The 23,146-nt window shown below is 47.1% G+C and overlaps 2 protein-coding genes across 4 annotated transcripts in view; one reads left to right on the plus strand and one right to left on the minus strand.

The window, feature by feature from the left end:
• The window catches only part of CYP2S1 (cytochrome P450 family 2 subfamily S member 1), a 53,215-nt gene that overhangs the window by 23,781 nt on the left and 6,288 nt on the right, over nucleotides 1-23,146 (minus strand). For both annotated transcript variants that reach the window (XM_081119151.1, XM_081119149.1), the window contains one exon: nucleotides 22,601-22,691. In XM_081119151.1, the coding sequence (XP_080975277.1) occupies nucleotides 22,601-22,642 (42 nt within the window). In that variant the 5' untranslated portion in view covers nucleotides 22,643-22,691. Of the gene's footprint in view, nucleotides 1-22,600; nucleotides 22,692-23,146 lie in introns of those variants that run through there.
• Nucleotides 9,249-17,732, plus strand: LOC308548120 (cytochrome P450 2G1). 2 transcript variants are annotated; one of them, XM_081119153.1, is made up of 10 exons: nucleotides 9,249-9,370; nucleotides 9,517-9,749; nucleotides 10,311-10,473; nucleotides 11,826-11,975; nucleotides 13,139-13,299; nucleotides 13,560-13,736; nucleotides 14,480-14,621; nucleotides 16,075-16,262; nucleotides 16,379-16,520; nucleotides 17,318-17,732. In XM_081119153.1, exons 2-10 carry the CDS (start codon nucleotides 9,570-9,572, stop codon nucleotides 17,497-17,499), a joined length of 1,485 nt encoding a protein of 494 aa, XP_080975279.1. In that variant the 5' UTR covers nucleotides 9,249-9,370; nucleotides 9,517-9,569; the 3' UTR covers nucleotides 17,500-17,732. The 2 variants fall into 2 exon arrangements, with proteins under 2 accessions (XP_080975279.1, XP_080975280.1); XM_081119154.1 differs by having other exon boundaries at nucleotides 9,528-9,749.

A 23,146-nucleotide genomic window follows, 5' to 3' on the forward strand; every position in this document is an offset into this window, starting at 1 on the left:
AGAAGCGCCCGCGCTCGCGCCGGGGCAGGACGGCAGCGGGCGCGGCTGGGGAGGGAGACTTGGCTTTCCCTTTGTAACCTTGCTCCGCCTGACTTTGTTTTTACCAAGTGTTTTCATCAACTATAATTAAAAACTGGTTTAAATAAAAAACATCAGCCAGTGTTTCCATAGCTGTCTAATTTTTAGATAACTGTAATGAAAGTGATGATTTAAAAAGTATTCAGTATTAAATCTGCTGCTTATTTTATCTAGAATTTAGAGCATTAGGGGGGTTTTTTAAATTTTTTTTTTTTTTTTGGCAAATAGTAAATTAAAAACACACACACTCGTGTGTGTGTGTGTGTGTGTGTGTGTCTGTGTGTCTGTGTGTCTGTGTTTCACAGGCCTGGCACCTGAGAGAGGGTTAATCTCAGGAGTAACAGCGGTTGGGGTGTATCTGCACTCCCCATCCGCCCTCCTCACCCGAGCCTGGTCTGTCCCATCTGTCCCCCAAACCAGTGATCAGAAACCCACTTGCCTATGTTAAAGGAGGGGCGGAGAGGGAAGGCGTCCTCCCTGGAGCCACACAACAGTCCCTGCCCCGGAAAAAAGCCTGGCTGCTGACTAAAGAGAAGGGCAGAGAGGCACAGCTCCCCCAAAAGACTCCGTTGGCGTCCAGGGACCTCTCAGGCTTCTTCGAACTGGCCAGGGCCGTGGAGGACAGTGCGGTGCAGTGGGGTCACAAACGAAGCCAGCCCGACGCTGGATTGGATGGCTGCGGCGACACGGGACGGGAGCTCTGGACACTGGCTCTAATTTTAGCCCCGCTAAAGGCAAAATGGGACTCCTTCCTCCGTCCAACAAAGGGAAGGGGGACCAGGGAAGCTCAGGGTGTCATTCCACAGAGATGAAGCACTCTACAATATTTCACACCCCCCCCCCCCCCCGCGAGTGTCAGAAAGTTCCTTTTCTCGGGACATCGCAAGAAGCCCACTCCCACGAGCAACAGGTGGGGGCGAGGGCCTCGACCCACCAGTAACAAATACATGGTTGTTATTATTACCAGGGCTACCACCTGAGGTCACGACGGTTGTGCCTTGCATAAGCAGGACTGAAATCCAAGAAGGGCCCCTTGTCTTCACACCAAGCAGTCAACAGGCCACTTGCCTCAACAACTTTTTTATTCTCACAAAGGTGCACCATGAGGGCTAGTGGCCGCCCTGGCATTTGTTACACCACTTCTGACCACAAAAACAAACTTCAGCCCTTGTGAGAATGTCCACCTATTTTAGATCACCTTGTCTTGAGTTTCTCTTTCTGTCTCGGTCACGGCACGAGTCTGTCTTTCTGGACGTGTCTGTCCCATCCTCAGTCTCTCAGTTTGTCTCTCTCTGTGGCTGCTATGCATTCATTCACTGAGCACTTGCTATGCGCCAAGCCCCTTGTATATTGGGTCTCATTTCCATCCTCACAATGACCCTATAGGTTAGATATCCACATTTTTCAGGTGATGAAAGCTGAAGCTCAAAGAGGGACAGACAATTGCGCAAGTGTCTTTGGCATGACAAATAAATGACAAAGGTAAGATCTGATACTGAGTCAGTCTGAGTCCAAAAATTAGTGCTTTACTCTCACACAGCACTTCCTCAGAGCCATAGACCTGGGAGATGGTGATGGGTCCCCCACCCCCACAAAAAAGAAAGCTGGGATCTGCTGTCAACTCCCTTCCCCTCTTGGTGAGTTATTTACAGAGCACATTAGTATTCTAAATGCCCTGAGAAGTCCTGCAGAAAATATACCAGTTTGCCTTTGTTTAACCCAGTCTTTTGGTTGCTTACTTATCCATAGAACCCCTTTCCCCAGAACTTACTGTCCTCTTCTGCCCTGCATTCTCTCTCTCTCTTTTTAAATCCTCACCTGAGGATATTTTCTCCATTGCTTTTCAGAGAGAGTGGGAGGGAGGGAGAGAGAGTAACATCGATGTGAGACACACATCAATGGTTGCCTCCTGCATGCACCTGGACCAGGGCCGAGGATTGAACCTGCAACCGAGGTATGTGCCCTTGGTCAGAATCGAACCCACAACCCTTCAGTCCCGGTCTGATGCTCTAACACTGAACCAAACCAGCTAGGGCCTCTCTACAGCTTTTTCTGTCTGCCTCCCATTCTCTGCCATCTCTCTGCGTGTCTCTGCCTCTCTCAGAAGGCAGCACAGTGAAGCGGGTGAAACAGCAGGTTCTGGAACTAGACTGTTTGGCTTTGACACCTGATTTTTACTTAGACTTGGTCAAGGTCTCAACCTCTCTATGCTTCACTCTCCCCATCTATAAAGTGGGGGTGAGGGCTGAGTGAATTACTCTGGGGAAAGCACTTTACACTTCCCCCATCAGCGATTCCTGGGCTGGAGTGAGGGCCTAAACTGGGGGCCAGATCACACAGCTCGGTAGGAGCCAGGACCTGGGTCAGGTAAGTCAATGGTGGCACCCCTCCAAGGTTAAGAAAGTGCAGGTCCCACCCCTGAATTCAAGAGGTCAGGATTGTCTGTCCCCTCCTCCTGGGTCAGAGGTGGATGATTCAACTACCAGGGTCAGGGTCCTGGGTCCAGGAAGGGGCTTGTCTGACAGCTCAGGAAAGATGTTGCCTCACCTCCCCCCATCTCCCAATTCCATTTTAAGGTTCATCCACACTCTAGCATGTATCGCTGCTTCATTCCTTTCATGGCTGAATTATATTCCACTGTACGGAAAGACCACGTTTTTTATCCCGTCAGGAGCCGACTGACCCGTGGGTTGCTTCCACCTCGTGGTTATCGGGAGCAGAGCTGCGCTGGCATTTGTGCACAGGTGGCCCTGGTTCTGCGTTTCTCCTTCGCTTCGCTGGGGTAATGGGAGGGGCTCTTCCGTCTCCTCCTTCAGACCCGAGGATCTGGAAGGATGGGACCAGACCACCCCTCTCAGATGCTCTTCACAGGTAGTGTGAAGAGTAAAGGACAGAACGGATAAAGTTGCTAGAACAGTGGCATCTGAGCCTGATGACTTGCCAGGCCGAGCTCTTAGGCATGAACGGCACAGTCCCATAGGGTGGGAAGGCGGGGGTGCCACGGAGAGGGGAGGCTGTCCCATCAGCCGGCGCCCTGGTTTTCCTCCGACCCCCTGCTGAGGGGCCCAGGCAGGGCGCGTCCAGAGCGAGGTTGGTTCGGTGAAGGGTGGGAGAGACAGATGGTCCCTGTATCTGGGAGGATCGATGTGGGGATGGGGCTGCCAAGCAGCCGAAGTAACCCCCTCCCCTCTCCTTCCTGCCGGCTCTGCCTATCCCCAGGCAGTGCGGCGGGTGCTAGGCTCGGTGCGCAGGAGAAGGGAGGCCGGGCCGAGTGGGAGGAGGGGCTTACTGCCTATGTGAGAGCCTTTCCCCTTGTAAGTAATTTATTATAAAGCATATAGCGATCTGTTGTCCCACATCATATAAAGTGTTTTGGAGTTTAAGAGCTTTTTAAAATTACAAAACAATTCAATGTAGACAGGTAATTCCCAATTTATAAAATGTGTTGCCCTGAGCAAAACCCTTTTTCTGTTTACATAGTATCCTGTGATATAAAAGCTCCTTGTTTACAGAACATTTTGTACAAAGATTTTAGATGGGAGGCAGGATAAGCATTTATAATCACTTTGTGGTTTAACAAAGTGTTTCCCAACTTATACCACTTCTGTTTCCAAACATCTTAGCGCATGCATTGTTATGAAGTGATTTCTCATATTACAAAATAACCCCATCTTTTATTAATTCTTTTGTAGCGTTCACAAAGAAGTTGCTGTGAAGAAGACCTTTACTTTCCACCTACAGAAAGCATCAAAATAGAACAGCGCTTACTGACGGCTAGAATGTTCCCCAACCACCGGGCGGGAGCCGAGAGAGTGCCCAGGGCTCCCTGGAGAACTGCTCACCGAGCGTCTGCGGTGGGTCAGGCCACCTGCTGAGACGGGGATGAGGCAGCAGACCAGGGAGACGTCCTGCCCGTCGGAACTCACATCGGGTGGGAGAGAAAATAACAAGATAATGGCAGACAGCGATCGGTGCTGTGGGGAGAGGGCAGGGTGGCAGTGACAGAGGGTGGCCACGAAGGGTTGGGGAGCTTGTTCGGAGCGTGCTCAGGTACAGAGCAGTGCAATAATCCTTTCCCATGCAATCAGCTACCTGCAGTGTGCTCTCCTATTTACAAAGCGCTTTGGAAGTCATCACCACACTTGACTCTTTTAAAAAAAATAATATGGTTTTTATTGATTTCAGAGAGAGGAGGGAAGAGGGAGAGAGAGATAGGAGCATCAATGATGAGAGAGGGTTATTGATCGGCTGCCTCCTGCACGCCCCCCACTGGGGATCAGGCCTGAAACCCGGGCATGTGCCCTGGCCGGGAATCGAACTTCAATCTCCTGGATCCTAGGTCGATGCTCAACCACTGAGCCACGCCAGCCAGGCAACACACTTGACTCTTAATTAACTTTGGGAGGTGAGTCAATATAATAAACTAGTGTTGGTTCTGGAAGATGTTAACTAGTCCAACCCCACCTCTCCTCTTAATCAGGAGATTAAGGTCTAAGAAGGGAGGTGGATAGTCAATGTCTCAGAGGAGACTGATGGACGCCAAACTTGGAACTGAGGATTCCAAGTAGGACTGCTCCTGCTTGCCCTACTCCGTCACAGTGCACGTTCACAGAAAGGAGCTGGAATTGTAAGTCAAAGGAATAAAGGGGTAGTCTCGTGGGACAGAGCCCTTATACCTGTTGAATCTGAAAAACAAAAACAGAACCAAAACCCAACCTCATAGACAGAGAGAAGATAGTGGTTGCCAGAGATGGGGGTTGGGGGTATGGAAAATGAGTGAAGGGGGCCCAAAAGGCATAAACTTCCAGTTATAAAATAAATAAGTCATGAGGATGTGATGTACGGCATGGTGACTACAGTCAATAATTCTGCATTGCATATTTGAGAGTTGCTAAGAGAAGTAAATCTTAAAAGTCCTCATCACAAGAAAAAAACTAATTCTGTAACAATAATGTATTATGAGGAATGTTAATTAGACTTACTGTGGTGATCAGTTTGGAATATATACAAATATCAAATCATTATGTTGTACACCTGAAACTAATATGATGTATGTTAACTATACCTCAATGAAAAAATAATTTTAAAAAAAGGTTTGGGAGAGAATCAAAGAAAGGTAATGAGAAGCAAAGGCATCGACGGTGACACAGGCAGGGCCTTCACTGCCGGGCGCTAGGAAGCACGGAGGAGTGAGAAATGACTGTTTCACGGATACAGAGCTTCCTTCTGGGGCGATGAAAATTTTTGGAACTAGATGGAGGTGGACATTACACAACATTGTGAATATACTGTGGACGGAAAGGGGCCAGGTACTAAACCGGACAAGCTCAGGGGAGGCCGGCATGGCAAACCTTGCAAACGCAGAGACCTAACGTCACCACATAGGATGGTCTGAAATTGAAACTATAGGTAAAAACAAATCACGGCGGGTAGTCAAGTCCTAGGTGGGATCTTTCTTGACAAAGGTCAGTCTTTGCCTTACCTGAGCCCGTCTGTTGACTTTGCATCTAAGATAACGTCCCTTCGGAAAGCCGGTGATCCCTTTTTTCCAGACCCCCTCAGGGCACAGTCTCCCACCAGAACAGGAGACCACAGAGCCCCCATTGTTATCCTGCTCTGGGGAGTACCAACTCTGCGGTAAATGTTAACAGCTACCCTGTACCCACCAAGGTAAAGAAGCATTTGCCTCTATTTTACTCTTTCCCTCCTTTGCTTTCTCCCGCCTCACCAATCTATCACCAATGAATTTCATGTAACCCTCCTTATGCCTCCTCTTTTGATTGTAATGTATAAAATAAATCGCAAAACTACCTTTCTCTAGATCATTTTCTCAGTCTGTTGAGATTTTGCTTTGTGACCATTGTCACCAGCTTGGCTCAAACAAACATAACAGTTCTCTACGGGACGTTTCTTATGTTGATATACTAAATTCCATTGAATAGTTCACTCTAAAATGCTTAATTTTATGTTACAGGACTTTTACCTCAATAAGATCAAAATTAACATCTCAACTGAAAACAGTGCCCATCGTGTAGTAAGCCCCACTCATCCTACTGATTTTGCTCCTGTCGCCCTGATGTAGGACTGTATTGGTTAATATTTGGATTTCAAGTGATAAGAGGCCAAAGTGAGCTGACGAAGACAAGAAAAATGATGCATTAGAAAGAAACTGCTGTGTCAGCTGCCTGTCACAGAAAAACAAAATAAGAATGGCTTGAAATTTCAGTTCTCTCCCCCACTAAGGCTGTCTGGAGGTAGACAGGCCGGGGCCAGAATGGCAGCTCCGTGGACTCTTCAGGGACCGAGTGCCTCTGTCCTGCTCTGCCTCTCGGAGCGCAGGGCGCTTATTCCTACGCTGTGCGTTTACCTACCTGGTCTCACCTCCCCGCGCGGTTCTAGGTTAGACTTAGCCAGAGTGATGACGCGCAGGATTTGGGGGGCAGGAGTGGCACAGCTACCAACCCTCTCTTTCTTATCATTAAATTTGTTTTTCAGTTTTAATTGACACTCAATATTATCTAAGTTTCGGGTGTGCGGCACAGTGATCAGACACTTATATAACTTCCGATGTGATCTGGCCCTGGAAGCCCAGGACCCCACTGACACCGTACCTAGTTTTGCCATTTTATTGGCTGTGGCCCCTGTGCTGGGCTTCACACCCCCTGACGATCCCACAGTCCCTTCCCCCGAGGGCCGCACAGCGAGGGGGCACAGTGAGTTCATTCCGATAAGCAAGGGTTAGCGAGCGCACACTGCCCGTTAACGGGGGCACAGGGGCTATGGCAGAGGACCCAAAAACCAAAGTCCCCCCTCATGGAGCTTGCAAAATCTAGGGCAAGGCCGGCTACAAGCAAACAGCACGCTGAGTAAACAGGATGACCTCCGCCGGCGACAGGGAAACAGGACGGCCTTGGATGGGCGGCTGCTGTAGACTGGGCGGGCAGGCAGGGCTTTGAGGGGGTGACTTCTGTGCCCTTCACCCGGCTGTTTCTACATCCCTTTGTGTCTCTTTGCCCCTTTCTCTGACCTTCTGTCTCAGGCTGTCTGTATTTCTCTGGCTCTCTCCTCTGAATCTCTGTTTCCTGGCTTCCTAGGTCTCGCTCCATGTCTCTCTCAGGCTGTCTCTGTTTCTCGCCTCCGAGGGAGAGTCTCTCTTTAGCTGTCTCTTCCTTCCTCTGCATCTGTCTCTCTCCATCCCAGGCTCGGTCTCTTCCTCTACCTGTGTCCTGTGTCTTTCTTTGATTCCTTCTCCGTTTCCCTGGGTCCCACTTTCCCTCCCTCCCTCTCTTCCTCTCACCACGTCTCTCTTTTCATCTCTCTGACTCTTTGTCTCCTTCTGTGGCTCCCTGGCCCCTTCACCCTCTGCCGCCCAGTGCGGCTCTTTCTCTTGTTTTCTGTCACCCTGAAACCCGTTCCCTCGCTCCTGCCTTACTTACACATGATCTTTGCTCGCACCGCCCCTTCTGGCTCACTGCCCCGGGCAGGGGTGGGACAGAGCTCATTATATAACTGCTTGTTGTGAATACAGTGGGGTGTGAGTGTGGGGGGGAGGCCAATTCTCCCCTCTCACCCTTCTTAGCCCTCTCTCCCTCAGTTCATCAACCTGACCTCGTGGATGCCTCTCCCAGCTCCATTCTTCCCAGAGATCAGATGCCTGTGTCCCTCACCTGGAGGCTGTGTAAATAGTTCAGGCCAGAGATAAACAGTTCAGGACCAGAGAGAATGGGCGTCATAGACAAGGAGACAGAGGCTGCAGTCAGGGAGAGCTTCCCAGAGGAGACAGGCAGGCACGAGCCGCAGCACCCGCCCCCCCCCCCCCAGCAGCTAGAAAAGATGCAAAGCAGTGGAATCGAGGTGTTAATGGAAACTTTGGGAAACTACCAATTCAGAGGCCTGGGACATCCAATGTCTGAAAGCCAAAACTGAGACTTCTCAGGAGCACGGGTTGTGAAGAAAGTGTTTTACTACCCACCCCTGTTTTTGGCATTCTTGGTCACCATGGTGCCCCTGACAGTTGCTGGGAAGCAAGACAAAAATCTCAAATGCCCCAGATAATGACAGTTTTGTACTTTCCTTTACACATTTGAGATTAAAGATGGAATTCTGAGCTAGAAATATTTCTAAGGCCTCTTCAAGCTCTGACATGGTGTGGTTCTAGGCTGGAACACCAAGCTGGAGCCTCAGAATGAGAGGAGATGTGGAAAAGAAGCTGGGGGTAAATGTAGGGACCAGGGAGGCTTCCCAGTGAGTACATAGATCATGCCATTAAATTACATCAGCTCATAGGAACTGTGGGAAGCAACAGATTTTTGTGCCTGCACTCCTGGCTTTGTGCCTGGAGTGAGATGGTGACAGGGACTGTTCTAAGGAAACGTTCTCTCTCCTTTTCTGCACCATCATGGATAATTAAAAGACTAGTTCTGAATGGGTTGTGTGTTTGGTGGGGGGTCAGAATGGAAGAGAGAGATGACGGCTGGGAGAGTCAAAGGAGGCAGCCTAGAGCTGCCTCTTACTCCACGAAAGACATCCTAGCAGGAGATCCAAGATCCGGAAGATGGTGCTCTGGCAGTCATTCGGTTTCCCAGAATTCCCACCATTTCTAGACACAGGCTGCCTCAGTCCAGCCAGCCAGGCCTTATTTCAAAACCCATGAGTTCCCCGAGAGATTCAGTTTCTGAGTCTGAAAATCCAGACACATGAGAAGGGCACTGGGTTTTGTTTAATAATATGTATGAGTAGGATATAAATCTCAGGAATTCTGTTTCAGGACAGTAAAGATTTACAAATATCTGGTACAAAAAGTGTTGAAAACCATTTATTTAGATTATTACAGAAAACAGTCCCTAGGCCATCCCTCTATAGTGGTCTTCTCTAGAGACTCGGGCTACACATACACGAGAGAACTCGATAAATAAAACCCTTTCAACTTCGTTCTCTTGTTACTCAAAATCTTCATCTTGCTGCTTTTGTTAGTTTTAAAAACTGACTACTAAGGGTCTGGCAAAGAGAAAAGAGTCATCCCTGTTCTCTATCAAGACTTTCTAAAGCAGTTCGGTTACCCTTTTTGACAGATGGGGAAACTAAGGCAAACAGGGTTAGGTCTCTTGCCCAATGAAGAAAAGACGGAGCTGAAATTTGAACCGAGACATTTGCTTCCTGGATGCAGTAACCTAAAAACAACGTTCAGTGCTTCCCACACCCTATCAAGACATGTTGGATGAGGCTGAGCTGAGGGACAACTGAGGCACTGGAAACATGAAGAAAGAGGAATGTTCCCAGTGGACTTACCCAGGTGAATTCAATCTGCCTTTATTCATGGGGGAGATTATCGGTTATACAACTGCCCCTCCCAATAAAGCAATCCCTTCCCTGATGGTATCCATACCCGGAAAACTTGAACCCGAAGGTATTCAGATTTCTGCACCGCCGATTTCCCAGAACATATTTAGGCAGGACCTGAGGCCCCGGGTACAACCGCTCTGCCTAGTGCCATGGAGCTGGGAGGGGCCCTCACCGTCTTCCTGGCACTCTGCTTGTCTTGTCTGCTCATACTCACTGCCTGGAAGCGGATCAACAAGGGGGGAAAGTTACCTCCAGGCCCCACGCCGATACCCTTCCTGGGGAACCTGTTACAAATCCGTACGGATGCCACCTTTCAGTCTTTCATGAAGGTGAGTCTGTCTACCTCTTCTCTTAGAGCTGGAAGCAACTAATTCTATAGACAAATACATGTAAAACCTTCTAACTTCTAAAACACAGACTCTTGGAAACATAGACTCTATGAACCTCAGAATCCTGACATTTCAGAATCTTAGACTCTTGGAAAGACAGATTCCTAGCACATTGGAACTTAAGACTCTCACAGCCTCAGGACTTTGGGCTCACAGTACCTTATGTCCTTAAACACCATAATTCTTGCAGTCTAGTTATCTTAGAACTTTGGGACTGAATGTCATGAAATCTTAGGATCTAGAAATTTAGCATTTCAGAGAGAGAAGTATGGAGCTTGGGGTTTATTTCACCCAGGTCCATCATTTCACAGATGAGGAAACTAAGGCTTACCCAGGATCACAAGAGCCAAGGTATCTGTGCCTTTTTCTCAACAGTCCTTCCAAGCCCAGGACTTATCTTTCTCTGTTATTCGCACATTTGTATTTCCTTGAAATCTCTATTTCCTAAAATCCTTGCTGGGTGTGTCAGCCCCATCCTCTTGTGTCTTCCCTCACCCCCAGCTTAGGGAGAAATATGGCCCAGTCTTCACTGTGTACATGGGTTCCCGGCCAGTAGTTGTTTTATGTGGACATGAAGCAGTGAAGGAGGCTCTGGTAGACCAAGCAGATGAGTTCAGTGGCCGCGGAGAATTGGCTTCAATAGAGCGAAACTTCCAAGGTCATGGTAAGTAACAACAACAACCATAACAATGAATACAGAATAATAGTAATGTACTTCCTATGCCCCGGGTTCTTTGATAAGTACGCCTCCTGAATTATTGCATTGACTGCTTTCAGCGAACTTTTAATGTCTTACTAATATTGCAAATGAGGAAGGTGAGGGTGAGAAAGGTTAGGTAATACCACATGGTAAGTAGTAGGACCATTTTCTTTTGAACCTAAACCATCCGACTCTAGAGTATCTGCTGCGTTAATTCTGTTCTTATTTTTAATGGATTCGTTTACACTGTGTACACACTGAAGCCCTCACAGCCAACCTTACTTCTAATTTTCCTGCACATACACACACACGACCCAACCCATAGGTCTCTGCCTCCCAGATTTGGTTAGGTACCTTTCTAGTGTTGCCTATATGTCCATCTCCAGCCGCCCACACCTTTCAATTCTAAGAGCCTCACACTACTCTTTCCATCCATCCATCTATCCTGATACTTTGCCTTCCATTCATCCATTTTCCATTGATCCAGTTATCTACTAAAAAGTTCATTCATTAGTTCAATTTTCTATACAAATATCTTTCTATCCAATTTATCTATACGTCTATCAATTAAGTTTCCGTTTACCCATCTATCCACCATTCCATCCCATCCACTCAATTAACCTTTCCACCATTCATCCATTTATTAATCTTTCTGTCCATACATCCTTCCAACCATTTATCCATCCACCTCAGACCATCCATAAACCCTTCGCTCATGCATTAAGTCTTTCAACCATCCATCCGTCAGTCATTCCTGTCATAAACTCTTTCTTCCTTTCATTAATCCACCAAAATCATTACATTTAATTTCCAAACACTAATTCAGCAACCCATGCACATCTGATAATTTCTAAATATTTCTTACTACAAGATAACTCTTTTGTGTAGGTATAGTGATGGACAGATGTGAGCTTCTGTGTACATGTATGTGTGTTTCTAAAGAATCCAAATGGTATATAGAAAACAGAAGCAGTCTTCCCATTCCAGGGTACTTACATGGCATTCTGTCTACACTTCCCTCCCCATTCCTATGCATCCATCCCACTCATCCAGGTCCAGGCCTTTATCCCATAGGAAACTCTCCTGATCTCCTCAGTCACTCCTCGCCTGCTTCCCTTTCCTCCACCTCAGCACTAGACAGTTTTTGAGGGTCCTGTATGTAGGAAACAGTCTCTCCATCAAGCTTGGGGGGTTGGGAGGGGCTTCCCTAAAAGCAGATTCTAGAGCTTTCATGATCAGTCCACATCCTTGTCTAACAAAGAGTTGGACACAGGAAGGGGCGGGGAGGCGGAAGCCTGACACCGAGACTCCGGCAGGTGTAGCTATGGCTAATGGAGACCGATGGAGGATTCTCCGGCGCTTCTCCCTGACCATCCTTCGGGACTTCGGGATGGGAAAGCGCAGCGTTGAGGAGCGGATCCAGGAGGAGGCTGGCTTCCTGCTGGAGGAACTACGGAAGACCAAGGGTATGGGGGCCTCAAGGGGGGGCTACAAGGTGAGTGGGTGGCTGTAGAGAGCTCAGTCATGAGAATAAAGCCCTGGAAAGGGAGAGAATGGAACAGATTAAGAATTTCCAGCCAGGTTCCACTTCAAAAGTTAACATGAAGGAGCACTAGAGACCATGGTCCAGAAACTTTAATCAGTGGATCTCAGGGAGCTTGTGAGCTCCTCATATTATATGCAGACTTTGGCAAGGTCAGTTTGTGCCTTTTCCTAGGGACATGGCCAAATGTAATTACACACACACAACTGTGGTAAAACCACTTCACATAAAATTTTACCATCCTAACCATTCCTAAGGGTCCTTTTCAGTAATGTTAAATATACTCACATGATATAAAACAGAGCTTTAGAAATTTGTCATGTTGAGAATGTGAAACTCTATACCTGTTTCATTATCTTTTTAAGGGATTTGGTCCCCACCCAAAAATAAGATCTGGAAGCACTGAGGTCCAGAGAAATAAAACACAGGGGCTGAGAAAAACAAAGATGATTAGTTAAGAGACAGGATCAGTGATGATTTCTCATAAGTCAGCGATCCCTCACCTGGACTCCATGCATGTTAGTCTACATAAAAGCTTTAACTGTCCATGTATCCCCAGAAATTACTTCCAAGATTGTATATTTGTGAATATGGGCACTGTTCTGGGGAAGTCATCCCCAAATCCACTATCCCAACAAGCATCCTGTTTTATAGATGGTGCAGCTGAGGCCAAGGGAAGGATTTTCTTAATAGGTCAAATGGGATCATTGAGAGAGACAGGCAGACTCCAGCCACCCATTTTTAAAAAATATCTCTTACTTCAACTCCTTTCCCAAATCTGTGAGTCTCCAGCACAAATGCAATTAAATACTAATGGCAAAAAGTAGTGATTGAGGTCCAGCAGCATCTTCTTACTGTTTGCTACATGGGAAAACCTGTGTTGAGCATTTTACATAGATAATTATATTGAATCTTCATGAACCAGTGAAATGGTTACTAAAATATAATACATCCTCAAAAATACAAAAATGAAATAGCTAACATGTGCTTTTAGGCAGTGGAGCCAGGACTCATATCCATGACTGAATGATTCCACACCCTGTGCTCCTGATTATTGCCTTCAAATAGACAATTTCTATCACCCAGGTGCCCCCACCGAACCCACTTTCTTCCTGAGCCGCAGTGTCTCCAACGTCATCAGTTCCATCGTCTTTGGAAGCCGCTTCGACTATGGGGACAAGCAGTTCCTGAAGCTGCTGCAGATGATCAACGGGAGTTTCATTGAGATGAGCACACCCTGGGCACAGGTGCCCACCAGCCACCTCTCTGCCCATCCCCAATCCAAACAACTAATTACCTGCCTATCTTGCTTAATATGCCCCACAACCCCAGGAAGCAAGTATCAATGTGCCCTGAGTCTCCCAAAAGCAAATGGGCTCACCTAGTTCTCAGACCCAGTGCTGGATGTTGAGTCCAGCTATCTAACTCCAGCTATCTAACTCCAGCTTCGGCCCAGGCTGGCCTCGGTGCCCATCACTGACATACCGCCTTTGCCTGTTCCCCACAGCTCTATGACATGTATTCCGGAATCATGCAGTATTTGCCAGGAAGACACAATCGCATCTATGACTTGATAGAGGAGCTCAAGGACTTCATTGCCTCTAGGGTCAAGGTCAACGAGGAATCCCTCGACCCACAGAACCCTCGGGACTTCATTGACTGCTTCCTCGTCAGGATGCACCAGGTACCATTCTCCTTCCCCCAACCCTTTCCCCTCATCTCCTCGATCCCTAGTATCTGCAACTTTAAACTCATTTCTACACATGGTAGAGACAAAAAAAAAAGGAAGCATCGTTTCACATGGTGTATTTTTGTTTATAGAGATCTAAAGACTGTAAAAGCATAAACTCTTACACTTATAAAAGTAAACTTTGAATCTAAACATTTTAAGAACATGGAAACTTAAACCCTTAACGGCTTTCTAATCATGTATGATTACAACCACCAGGGACTTACAGCTGTAGAAAAGTAAGAGGAGTCTTTAGAGCCTTAGAATTTGAGAAGCTTAGTTAAAGTTTTTAAACTGAAAAGTCATAGAGATGTAGAAGCTAGAAGCTTAATACTTCTATATCATAGATTCTCAGAACTAGATATTTTAATATAAAACAGCAGCACTTGAAAGTTTAAAACCATATACCCTAATGTCATAGGACATTCTAATCTAACAAGGCAATCTCTCGTTTCGTCTCTTCCCACTTTCCTCACTGCTCACTCCACTCCAGTCACACTGGCTTCCTTCTTGCTGTCCTCTTCCACACCAGGCACGCTCCTGCCTCAGGGCCTTTGCTCTGGCTGTTTCCCTTCCCAGATACCCACTTGGTTGTCCCATCTATTGTGTTTTCACAAAGGCCTACCACACCCAAAGGAAAAAATAAGAAGATAAAGACAGAAAAGGGTGATTCTATTTCTTATCCCTCTCATTTTCAGGATAAAAATAATCCACACACAGAATTCAACCTCAAGAACTTGGTCCTCACCACTCTCAACCTCTTCTTTGCTGGCACAGAGACTGTGAGCTCTACACTACGCTATGGATTTCTGATGCTGATGAAGCACCCTGAGGTGCAAGGTGAGTGTCCACCTGAGCTGCTTACCTGGTGACTCCCAGTCCCGCCAGGAAAGAAGACATAACCTTGAAACCTTAGCACCCTGTGGCTCTAGACTCTTCACTTTAGAACCTCAGGACACAGAGTCTTGGGATCTAAGTCTTGGAAGGCCACTTGATTTAGTTCTCTACTTGGTGCCTGTGTTAGTTTCCTGTGGCTGCTGTCATCGACTGCCAGAAACTTAGAAGCTTAAAACAACATCAATCTATTTTAATACAGTTCGGGAGTGCAGAAGTTCAAGTAGGCTTTCGCTGGGATGAACCAAGAGGGGACCTGATTCCTTGCTGTTTCCAGGTTCTAGAGCTGTACTCCTTGTGTTCCATGATCTCATGATCTTCCCTTGATCTTCAAAACCAGAGGCAAAGATCTTCACATCTCTCTCGGTTATGTTGTCATGTCTCCTTCTCTGACTCGGACCCTACTGCTTCCTTCTACGACAGACACTTCTGATTATATTTAGAGCCAGCCTTGATAATTCTGGATAATCTCCACATCTCAACATCCTTAATTGATCTACAAAGTCCTTTTTTGTCAAATAAAGTCATATCCACAGGTTCTAGGCATCAAGAGATGGATATCTTTGATGGCCATTATTTAGTTGACTATAGTGCCAGAATCAACTAGAATCCATCCCCAGTTAATTGGAATCTGGCCTGGCTAAGTGGCTCCAGCAATGAGGAGCTCATTACTTGCTTAAGGAAAATCCCCAATTTTGGCCCCTCTTCCTTCTAATGCAGTTCACAAGCCAACAAATGTTTTCTACTACAGACAAAGGGAAAGACTAACTTGTTTCCACTCAAACTCTCTTAGCTTCTCCTCCCTTGTCCAAGTCGTCTTTTAGTAATCTAAGAATTCCCGTAGGTAATGGACACTTTCTATGTACTGGGAACGGTCCTAGTCACTTACATAATGGATTTTATGTAAATTTTACAATTTTAAGAGCTTGTCACATCTACTTGAAGGGTGAAGAAAGAGAATCTCAGAAGGTAAAGTCATTTGCCCCAATGTTACTCATCCAGGAAGTGCAGAGAGGGGTGACTGTGCCAAGTGTTTTTAATCACTGTCCCATAATGCCTGTCATTTACTTCCATCCTGACTGAACTGGTTCCCATCCTGTCAAACTCTGGGTATGAAAGCCCAGCCGGGAGGAGGGCACTGCCCACTCATCAGCCTCCATGGCTCCTTGGTCTTCTCAAGATGAAGACCAAATGTCACAAATGGCATTCAAGGCTCCAGACTATGTGCGTTCCCCAGGATCTGAAGAGTATTTACTAACCCCGCCAGTGTGTCACTTGTGGTACATAAAGAGGCAATCTGAACACAGGTGGCCTGCTCCCTCAGGGTTCACATGGCCCACCCCGTCCCCTAGAAACACATCCTGGGCCCTTGTCTGTTACGGTTTCTGGCCTCTTCCAGCAAAGATCCATGAAGAGATTGACCAGGTGATTGGACCACATCGGATACCAAGTGTGGACGACCGAGTCAAGATGCCCTACACAGATGCTGTGATCCATGAGATACAGAGACTGACAGATATTGTGCCCATGGGTATTCCACACAATGTCGTTCGGGACACTCATTTCCGAGGCTACCTTCTGCCCAAGGTGGAGTGCACCCTTATTGGCACCCCTTCTCCCTCCACTGCACCCCTCTCCTCTCCTGGTTCCTTCCTCCAAATTCCAGCACCGAGTTCTCTTAACTCTCCCTATTTTCACCCCAGGGCACTGATGTGTTTCCTCTGCTTGGCTCAGTCCTCAAAGACCCCAAATACTTCCGCTACCCAAATGCCTTCTATCCCCAGCACTTCTTGGATGAGCAGGGCCGCTTCAAGAAGAATGAAGCCTTTGTGCCTTTTTCTTCTGGTAGGTTTCTGTGGTCTGAGTGCCCCCCAGGGACATGCTTGATATGTCCCACAACCATTGGTCCACATCTGGGAAGTTGAGTGCTATTTCAAAGAATCCTAGAATCATAGACTATTAGAATTATTGACTCAAAATTAGAAGAGTAATAGCACTATATAGGGGTCAGCAAACTTACTCTGCTAAGGACCAAACAGAAACTACTTTAGGTTTTGCCAGTCATATGGTTTCTCCCCCATATTATGTACCACAATATGCAGTGTGAATTAGTCACATACACCACTGTACCACAAAAGTGATTGTGACTAGGAAATAGGATGAAACTCTACCACTTACAGATGGTGGGCCCAATGGGGGAGTTACTTCAGCTCCCTGTCCGTAATATGGAGATTAATTTCTCCAAACCATTGGAAGGGTGGCTGACACTATTTAAGTGTGTGCTTCTGGGGTTTTTTCCCCTTACCAGTATCTGGCACCAATTAGGCTTCTGATAAACATTTAAGAAACTGAAATGCACAGAATCTTTGTATTTGAGGCTCCTTTATAACCATTCCTTCTTGGAATCTGATGGAATCCAAGTCATCAGAGAAGTAGCTGCCATGTGTTAACAGACCCTAGCTGAGCACTATCTCTAGGAACCCACTGAGTCTTTGTAATAACCCTATAAAGCCAGTGTTATGACCCCAGAGATGCTGAGGAAGTAGCTGAGACTCAGGTGGGTGGTGGGGTCAGAAGGCTCCCCATGACTGCTATCCCAGTGCAAGTGTGACCCACCCTCCTCTCCTCCAATGTGCTCACAGGAAAGCGCATCTGCCTGGGCGAGGCCATGGCCCGCATGGAACTCTTCCTCTACTTGACCTCCATCCTTCAGAACTTCTCCCTACACCCGCTGGTGCCTCCTGCTGACATCGATATCACCCCCAAGATCTCAGGCTTTGGCAACATCCCCCCAACCTATGAGCTCTGCCTGGTGCCCCGCTGAGCGCCCCCTACTGGGTGCGGAAGAAACCGTCAGAGAACGGAGCGCTTCCCAGATGTACATCTCCCAAAAGTCTCTCAACAACCCTAAGAGAAGGCACTGTTACTACTGCTGTGGGCCACGGGTCAGCGAGGGTCACCTGAAAACATGCCGTGTAAACTGGTAGCACATCTACATCAGTAGAAAAGCCTTGTCCTGTTTGACATTTCATTAAAAGCCTGCAGACTTTTCCTTCACTTGATCACCTCCGGCTAGGTTTGCATCTATATCAAATTCTTGTTGTAGATTCCACGTCTTTACGGTGTTCCTTTGTCTTTGCCCCGATCATGACCAAAATGTGGGTCACATCCCATTTCCTCGATTCTTTTATCCCTCCCCTCCCCGCAAAAAAGGCATCAAGGAGTTCAATACTGTTGAGTGTGGCATGTTTATTGTGTATTGTGTGTGTGACATCAATAGGCCACCGCAAACAACTTAAAATGGCCTTTTGTACCATCTTGTTATGAAGCATCTTTTCTTCCAGCTCTCCGCCAGAGATTTCCCAGTGGTGGAGCTCCCCTTGTAATTCCCCAGCCTCAGCCATCTGCTGGCTCATGACCTCTCCTTCCCCCATCATCTCTTTCTCAACCTGCTTCCCTGTCATCGTCACGTTCAATTCCAGCGCACTCTGAAAAGCAGTGAAATGGCCCAGAGCTCTGTTACTCCATTTCTCAGCTCTACCAACTCACTCAGTGTTTAAAGCTTTCCCTCATCACTCATTTTATTGAACCAACATTTATTGAATATCCAAGGTGGGCCAGCGCCTGTGGGTCCCACAGGTACTTGGGACCTATCAGTGAACAAAACAGACAAGACTGTGCGCTCATGGCGTTTAGGTTCTAATAGGGAAGGTAGATAATTAAAAATAAACGTCATAAATAAATAAACGATATGTTAGAAAAGCAAAGTAGGGAAGCAGTACACAGAATTTTAAATCGGTGGCCCTGGGGTTGCATAGGCAATGAAGAAAACGCCACACAGATCTCCAGGAGCGAGAGTGCCCGGGAGACCATTAAAAAGAGCAGAGTCTAAGCAGAGGCTGTGGGCCTGAACCCGGGCGGAGACTCGCGTGGGTGGCGTGCAGGAGGAAGACAGTCTGTAGGAGTAAAGGAGACGGGGGGGAGAGTTCAAGTGCCAGACTGAATGGGAACCTGAGTGAGATGGAGGGTGTTTCTGGGTGGGAATGAGCATAGATGACATTTACTGAAATGTTTTAAATGGCTCGCTTTGGCTGTTATATACTGAAGGAAGTGGTGAGACAGAAGAAAGGACCAAGTGGGCTACGACAATGTTTTTATCAACACAAAATAGCTTTGGCTCTTTTCAGCAGGAAAGGCTGCTGGCTGTGGGAAAGAGAATGGCTAGCTCACAAAATCCATGGGAAGTCAGGATAAGAATGTGAGAAGGAAAAAAGAGAGAGCGCCAGGAGGACGCTGGTCAAGATAACCAAGATAATCACCAGAACCATCAGCCGCAGGCTGTTGCTGCCATTGCCTCCCCGCCCCCACCTGGGGCCCGGAATGCCACTGCCATAGGCTCTTGACCCATTGCTGCCCTTGCGGACAACTTCCTAATTGTTTCTGTGTTTTTGTTGTCACTTCCTCAAACAACATTCATAGTCCCATAAATGATGATCCAAGTGGCCAAGCCATTGCCAGATGCTAAAACCTTAGGTCTCGGGGTGTGCTGGTGAAACTGAATGATCCCAAAGGGTCAATGGCCCCTTCAACGTCTGTGGTGGGAGGCAAAGACTTTCCACCAATGAAGAGTCACACAACAGGGGATTTTCCAAAATTGGAAGAGAGTTTTGAGGCTGAGAACGAAGCAAACAGCAAACGCCAAGATGCTCATTATGTGAATTGGGTGCCGGGGGAAGGGGAGGCTTGGATGCAGTTACGAGTGCATAATGTATGCTAAATATGATGGAGGAAGGAAGCAGAGTGGGTTTGAAAAAGCCTTCAGACCAAGATGCAGGTTTGATACCCAGAAAAGGAAGGGAGAGAAGCAGAATTAGGCAGGGAGAGACTCAGGCCACCGTGCAGAGCTGCAGGCTATCTAATGGTTCCTCTGGGGTGAAGATTGCTGTGAGGGGTGTCCCCTGTTGGGCAAGAAGTGGCCATGCCCTTGACCCCGGCTGTTCTCAGTTGCTGGCTAGGGCTTCCTTGGAAGAGCATGGACTCTGCTCCAAGCTGAAGTGGATCCTGAAGGTGCTGCCGCTGGAGGCTGTCAGCTCACTGCACTCCTTGCAGCTAAATGGCAAGTTCTTTCTTAAAGGAAGGTGTGAGTGTCATGTCTCTGTGCCTGCCACCGACAAACGTGCAAATACACACGACTCAGCTCAATGAAGTTCAAGGTGCTGACCAACTTAAGGGCTGCCTTTGGACAGGCGGAATTGTGGTGCTCGAAAGAAGCTTCCAAAGTAGTAAGGCGTATTTTGAACACGTGACAATTTAGATGTACAGAATAGAGGGTTTGCTTTCTTTGTACCCTTCATGGTGGTAGCAGAGGTGAATTTAAGACAGTAGGAAATATCTGTAGGGACATACATCTGAGATTTTTGTGGCCCTGCCCCTTAGAGGATTTCCATAGAATTCAGTGGCATTATTTAAAGGAATTTTTGTATCACCAGGAAGAAAGCCGTCTGACTGGCACCTGGAGGTGAGGGAGCCCCGTGTTCTAGTGCAGAAGTCTGGGGTGGAGGCTGCCTTGCTGAGCTAGGAGGTGTTAAGGAGAGATCAGCCTGGGCAGGTGTGGCTGTGGTTAGAGCATGGCCTGCACTCTGAAGGGTCACGGGTTCGATTTCTGGTCAAGGACACGTGCCTGGGTAGCAGGTTTGATCCCCAGCCCTGGTCGGGGTGCATGCGGGAGACAACCAACCAATGTGTCTCTCCCACATTGATGTTTCTCTCCCTTTTCCTCCCTCCCTCTCCCTCTCCCTCTCTCTCTTCCCCTCCCTCCCTTCCACTCTCTATTAAAAAAAAAAATCAGGATTGAACCCAAACCATCCGACTCCAGAGTGCCTGCTGTGTTACACCCGCTCTCACTTTTAACGGGTTAACTACATGCTTTGTGTACACAGCCAAACCCTCATAGGCAACCTTACTTCAAACCTTCCTCCACAAACACACATACCCAACACATAGGCCCCTACTTCCTCCATTTAGGCATTAATGTTACCCATACATCCAACCCTAACAGCCCACATCCTGCAATTCCAAGTACTCTCACACCATTCTCTGTCCTTCCATCTATTCATAATTCTTCCATCCATTCATTCATCAGCCAACTTATTAATCTTTCCATCCACTTATTCTTCCAACCTTCCATTGATCCCCTTCTCAAACACTGTACCCATTTCTCCTCCTCCCACCTGTTTACCCCTTTATTAATTTGTCTGTCCATCAATCCAGTCATAAAGTCTCACTGGCATTCATCATTCTACCCACCCTTTCACTAATTTTCAAATATCCACTGAACCATCCCCACAACTTGGCAGTTTTTAAATGTTTCTTACTACATGGAAATTCTATAGTGTAGCTAGCTTGCTATCCAGGTGCGATCTCGTGTAATCATGCATGCACCTGTCGGGGGGAGTGTAAGTAGTATCTATCGCTCCTTCCACCTTCCTACGCATCCATGCCATTAGCCAGCCAGCTCGTAATCTGCCCTCCGGTAAGCTCTCCCTGGTGTTATTTGTTCTGTGCCCGATTCCCTATCTCTTCACCTCAGCCCTAGTCTGTAGAGAGGGAAGCTTGGTCTCCCCATTGAGCCTGGGAGGCTGGGAGAGGCTTCCCTGAGAGCACAGTCTAAAGCTTTTAGATTCTGCCACCTCCTGGTCCAACACAGAGTTGGGAACAAAGCGGAGGGGAGGCAGAAGGCTGACACTGAGACTCTGGCAGGTGTAGTTCTGGCTAATGGAGACCAATGGAGGATTCTCCGACGCTTCTGCCTGACCATCCTTTGGGACTTCGGGATGGGAAGGCGGAGCATTGAGGAGCAGATCCAGGAGGAGATCAGCTTTCTACTGGAGGAATTTCGTAAGGCCAATGGTATGGATGCAAAAAGGGGCAGGGCTACAAGGGGACTGTGTGGTTGCAGTGAGTTCCGTTGCCAAAGCAAAGGTCTCAGTAGGAGAAAGTTACGGTGTGAGAGGATGAACAAAGACTAATTGTAGGATTCACATATTTTCCCAATCAGGGTCCATGTTAGAAGTTAACAAGAAAGACCAGTCAAGATTATTCTGTCCAGAAACTCTAATCAGTGCATGGCAGTGAGTCTGTGAGCCCAGAAATTGCATGTAGACTTTGGCAACATGTGAGTTTGTACTTTTTTGTGGAGATTGGATCAAAGTTGAATTACCTTCACTCCCTAACCAATGATAAGTTTAAGAACCACTGGGATCTACAGAGAAAAGGCACAGAGATTGAGAAATAGAGACAAATCAATAAATCGATGAAATAACCTTCTCTAAATAAAAAATGTCTCACCTGAACTCTGTGGATGTGTAACAGTGTTCACTTAAGAAGGTTTGGATGCCCGTGTACACACAGCGTTCATCTGTAAAACTGTATATTTGTGAATGTCTGCAGTATTTGGGGGAAATCGTTTCCAATGCACTGAGCTAACACCAGCGTCCTGTTTTACAGGCGGTGCAACTGATGCCTAGGGAAGGATTTTCCTAATTCCCCCAAAGACATTAGATGCAGAAATTAGGCACTCTTTTTTTTTATTTTTTATGTTATTGCCTAGAATTTCTTTCCCAAATATGTTATTCTTTCCCACAAACACGTATAAATAATAAAAATATCAATAATCCCCACTCACATGTGTTGAGACTGGGCTAAGCATTTTACACACATAAGGATCCTTTTCCACCAAGGAAGTGGACACTAATCCAACCTGAAATGTGGGGCTTCTAGATGCAACAGGAAAAAATGAAATGACTCATGCTATTAAGTAGAGCCATTACTCATATCCACATCCAAGTGATTCCACACCCCATGCTCCTAATCATTGCCTCCAACATAGACAATTTCTATCACCCAGGTGCCCCCATCAAACCCACCTTCTTCCTGAGCCGCAGTGTCTCCAACGTCATCAGTTCCATTCTCTTTGGAAGCCGCTTCGACTATAAGGACAAGCAGTTCCTGAAGCTGCTGCAGATGATCAACGAGAGGTTCGCTGAGATGAACTCGCCCTGGACACAGGTGTCCACCTGTCCCCTCTCTACCCACCACCAGCCTCAGATAATTAATCACATGCCTATACCTCACTTAATTCCCCTCACGACATCAAGAAGAAAGTACCAATGTGCCCTGAGTCTCTAAAAAGCAAATGGAGCCCAGCCGAGCATGGCTCAGCAGTTGAGCATCGACCTAGGATCCAGGCGATCGGGGTTTAATTCCCGGTCAGGGCACATGCCAGGTTGCGGGCTCCATCCCCAGGAGAGGGCCTGCAGGAGGCAGCTGATCAGTGACTCCCTCATCACTGATGTTTCTCTCTCTCTCCCCCTTTCCCTTCCTCTCTCTAAAATCAATAAAGACATATTTATAAAAAAATTAAAAAATAATAAATTTTAAAAAAAGCAAATGGACTTACCCAATTCTCAGAC

The sequence above is a fragment of the Miniopterus schreibersii genome, assembly GCF_964146895.1.
Source record: "Miniopterus schreibersii genome assembly, chromosome: 18".
Lineage (NCBI taxonomy): Eukaryota > Metazoa > Chordata > Mammalia > Chiroptera > Miniopteridae > Miniopterus > Miniopterus schreibersii.

Bases quoted from the DNA above. Each gene is read 5' to 3' on its own strand.
- LOC308548120 (XM_081119153.1), top strand. From the start codon at position 9,570: ATGGAGCTGGGAGGGGCCCTCACCGTCTTCCTGGCACTCTGCTTGTCT. The intron at 11,976-13,138 runs GTATGGGGGCCT...TCTATCACCCAG, and splicing joins GGAACTACGGAAGACCAAGG to GTGCCCCCACCGAACCCACT. The intron at 13,300-13,559 runs GTGCCCACCAGC...TGTTCCCCACAG, and splicing joins TGAGCACACCCTGGGCACAG to CTCTATGACATGTATTCCGG.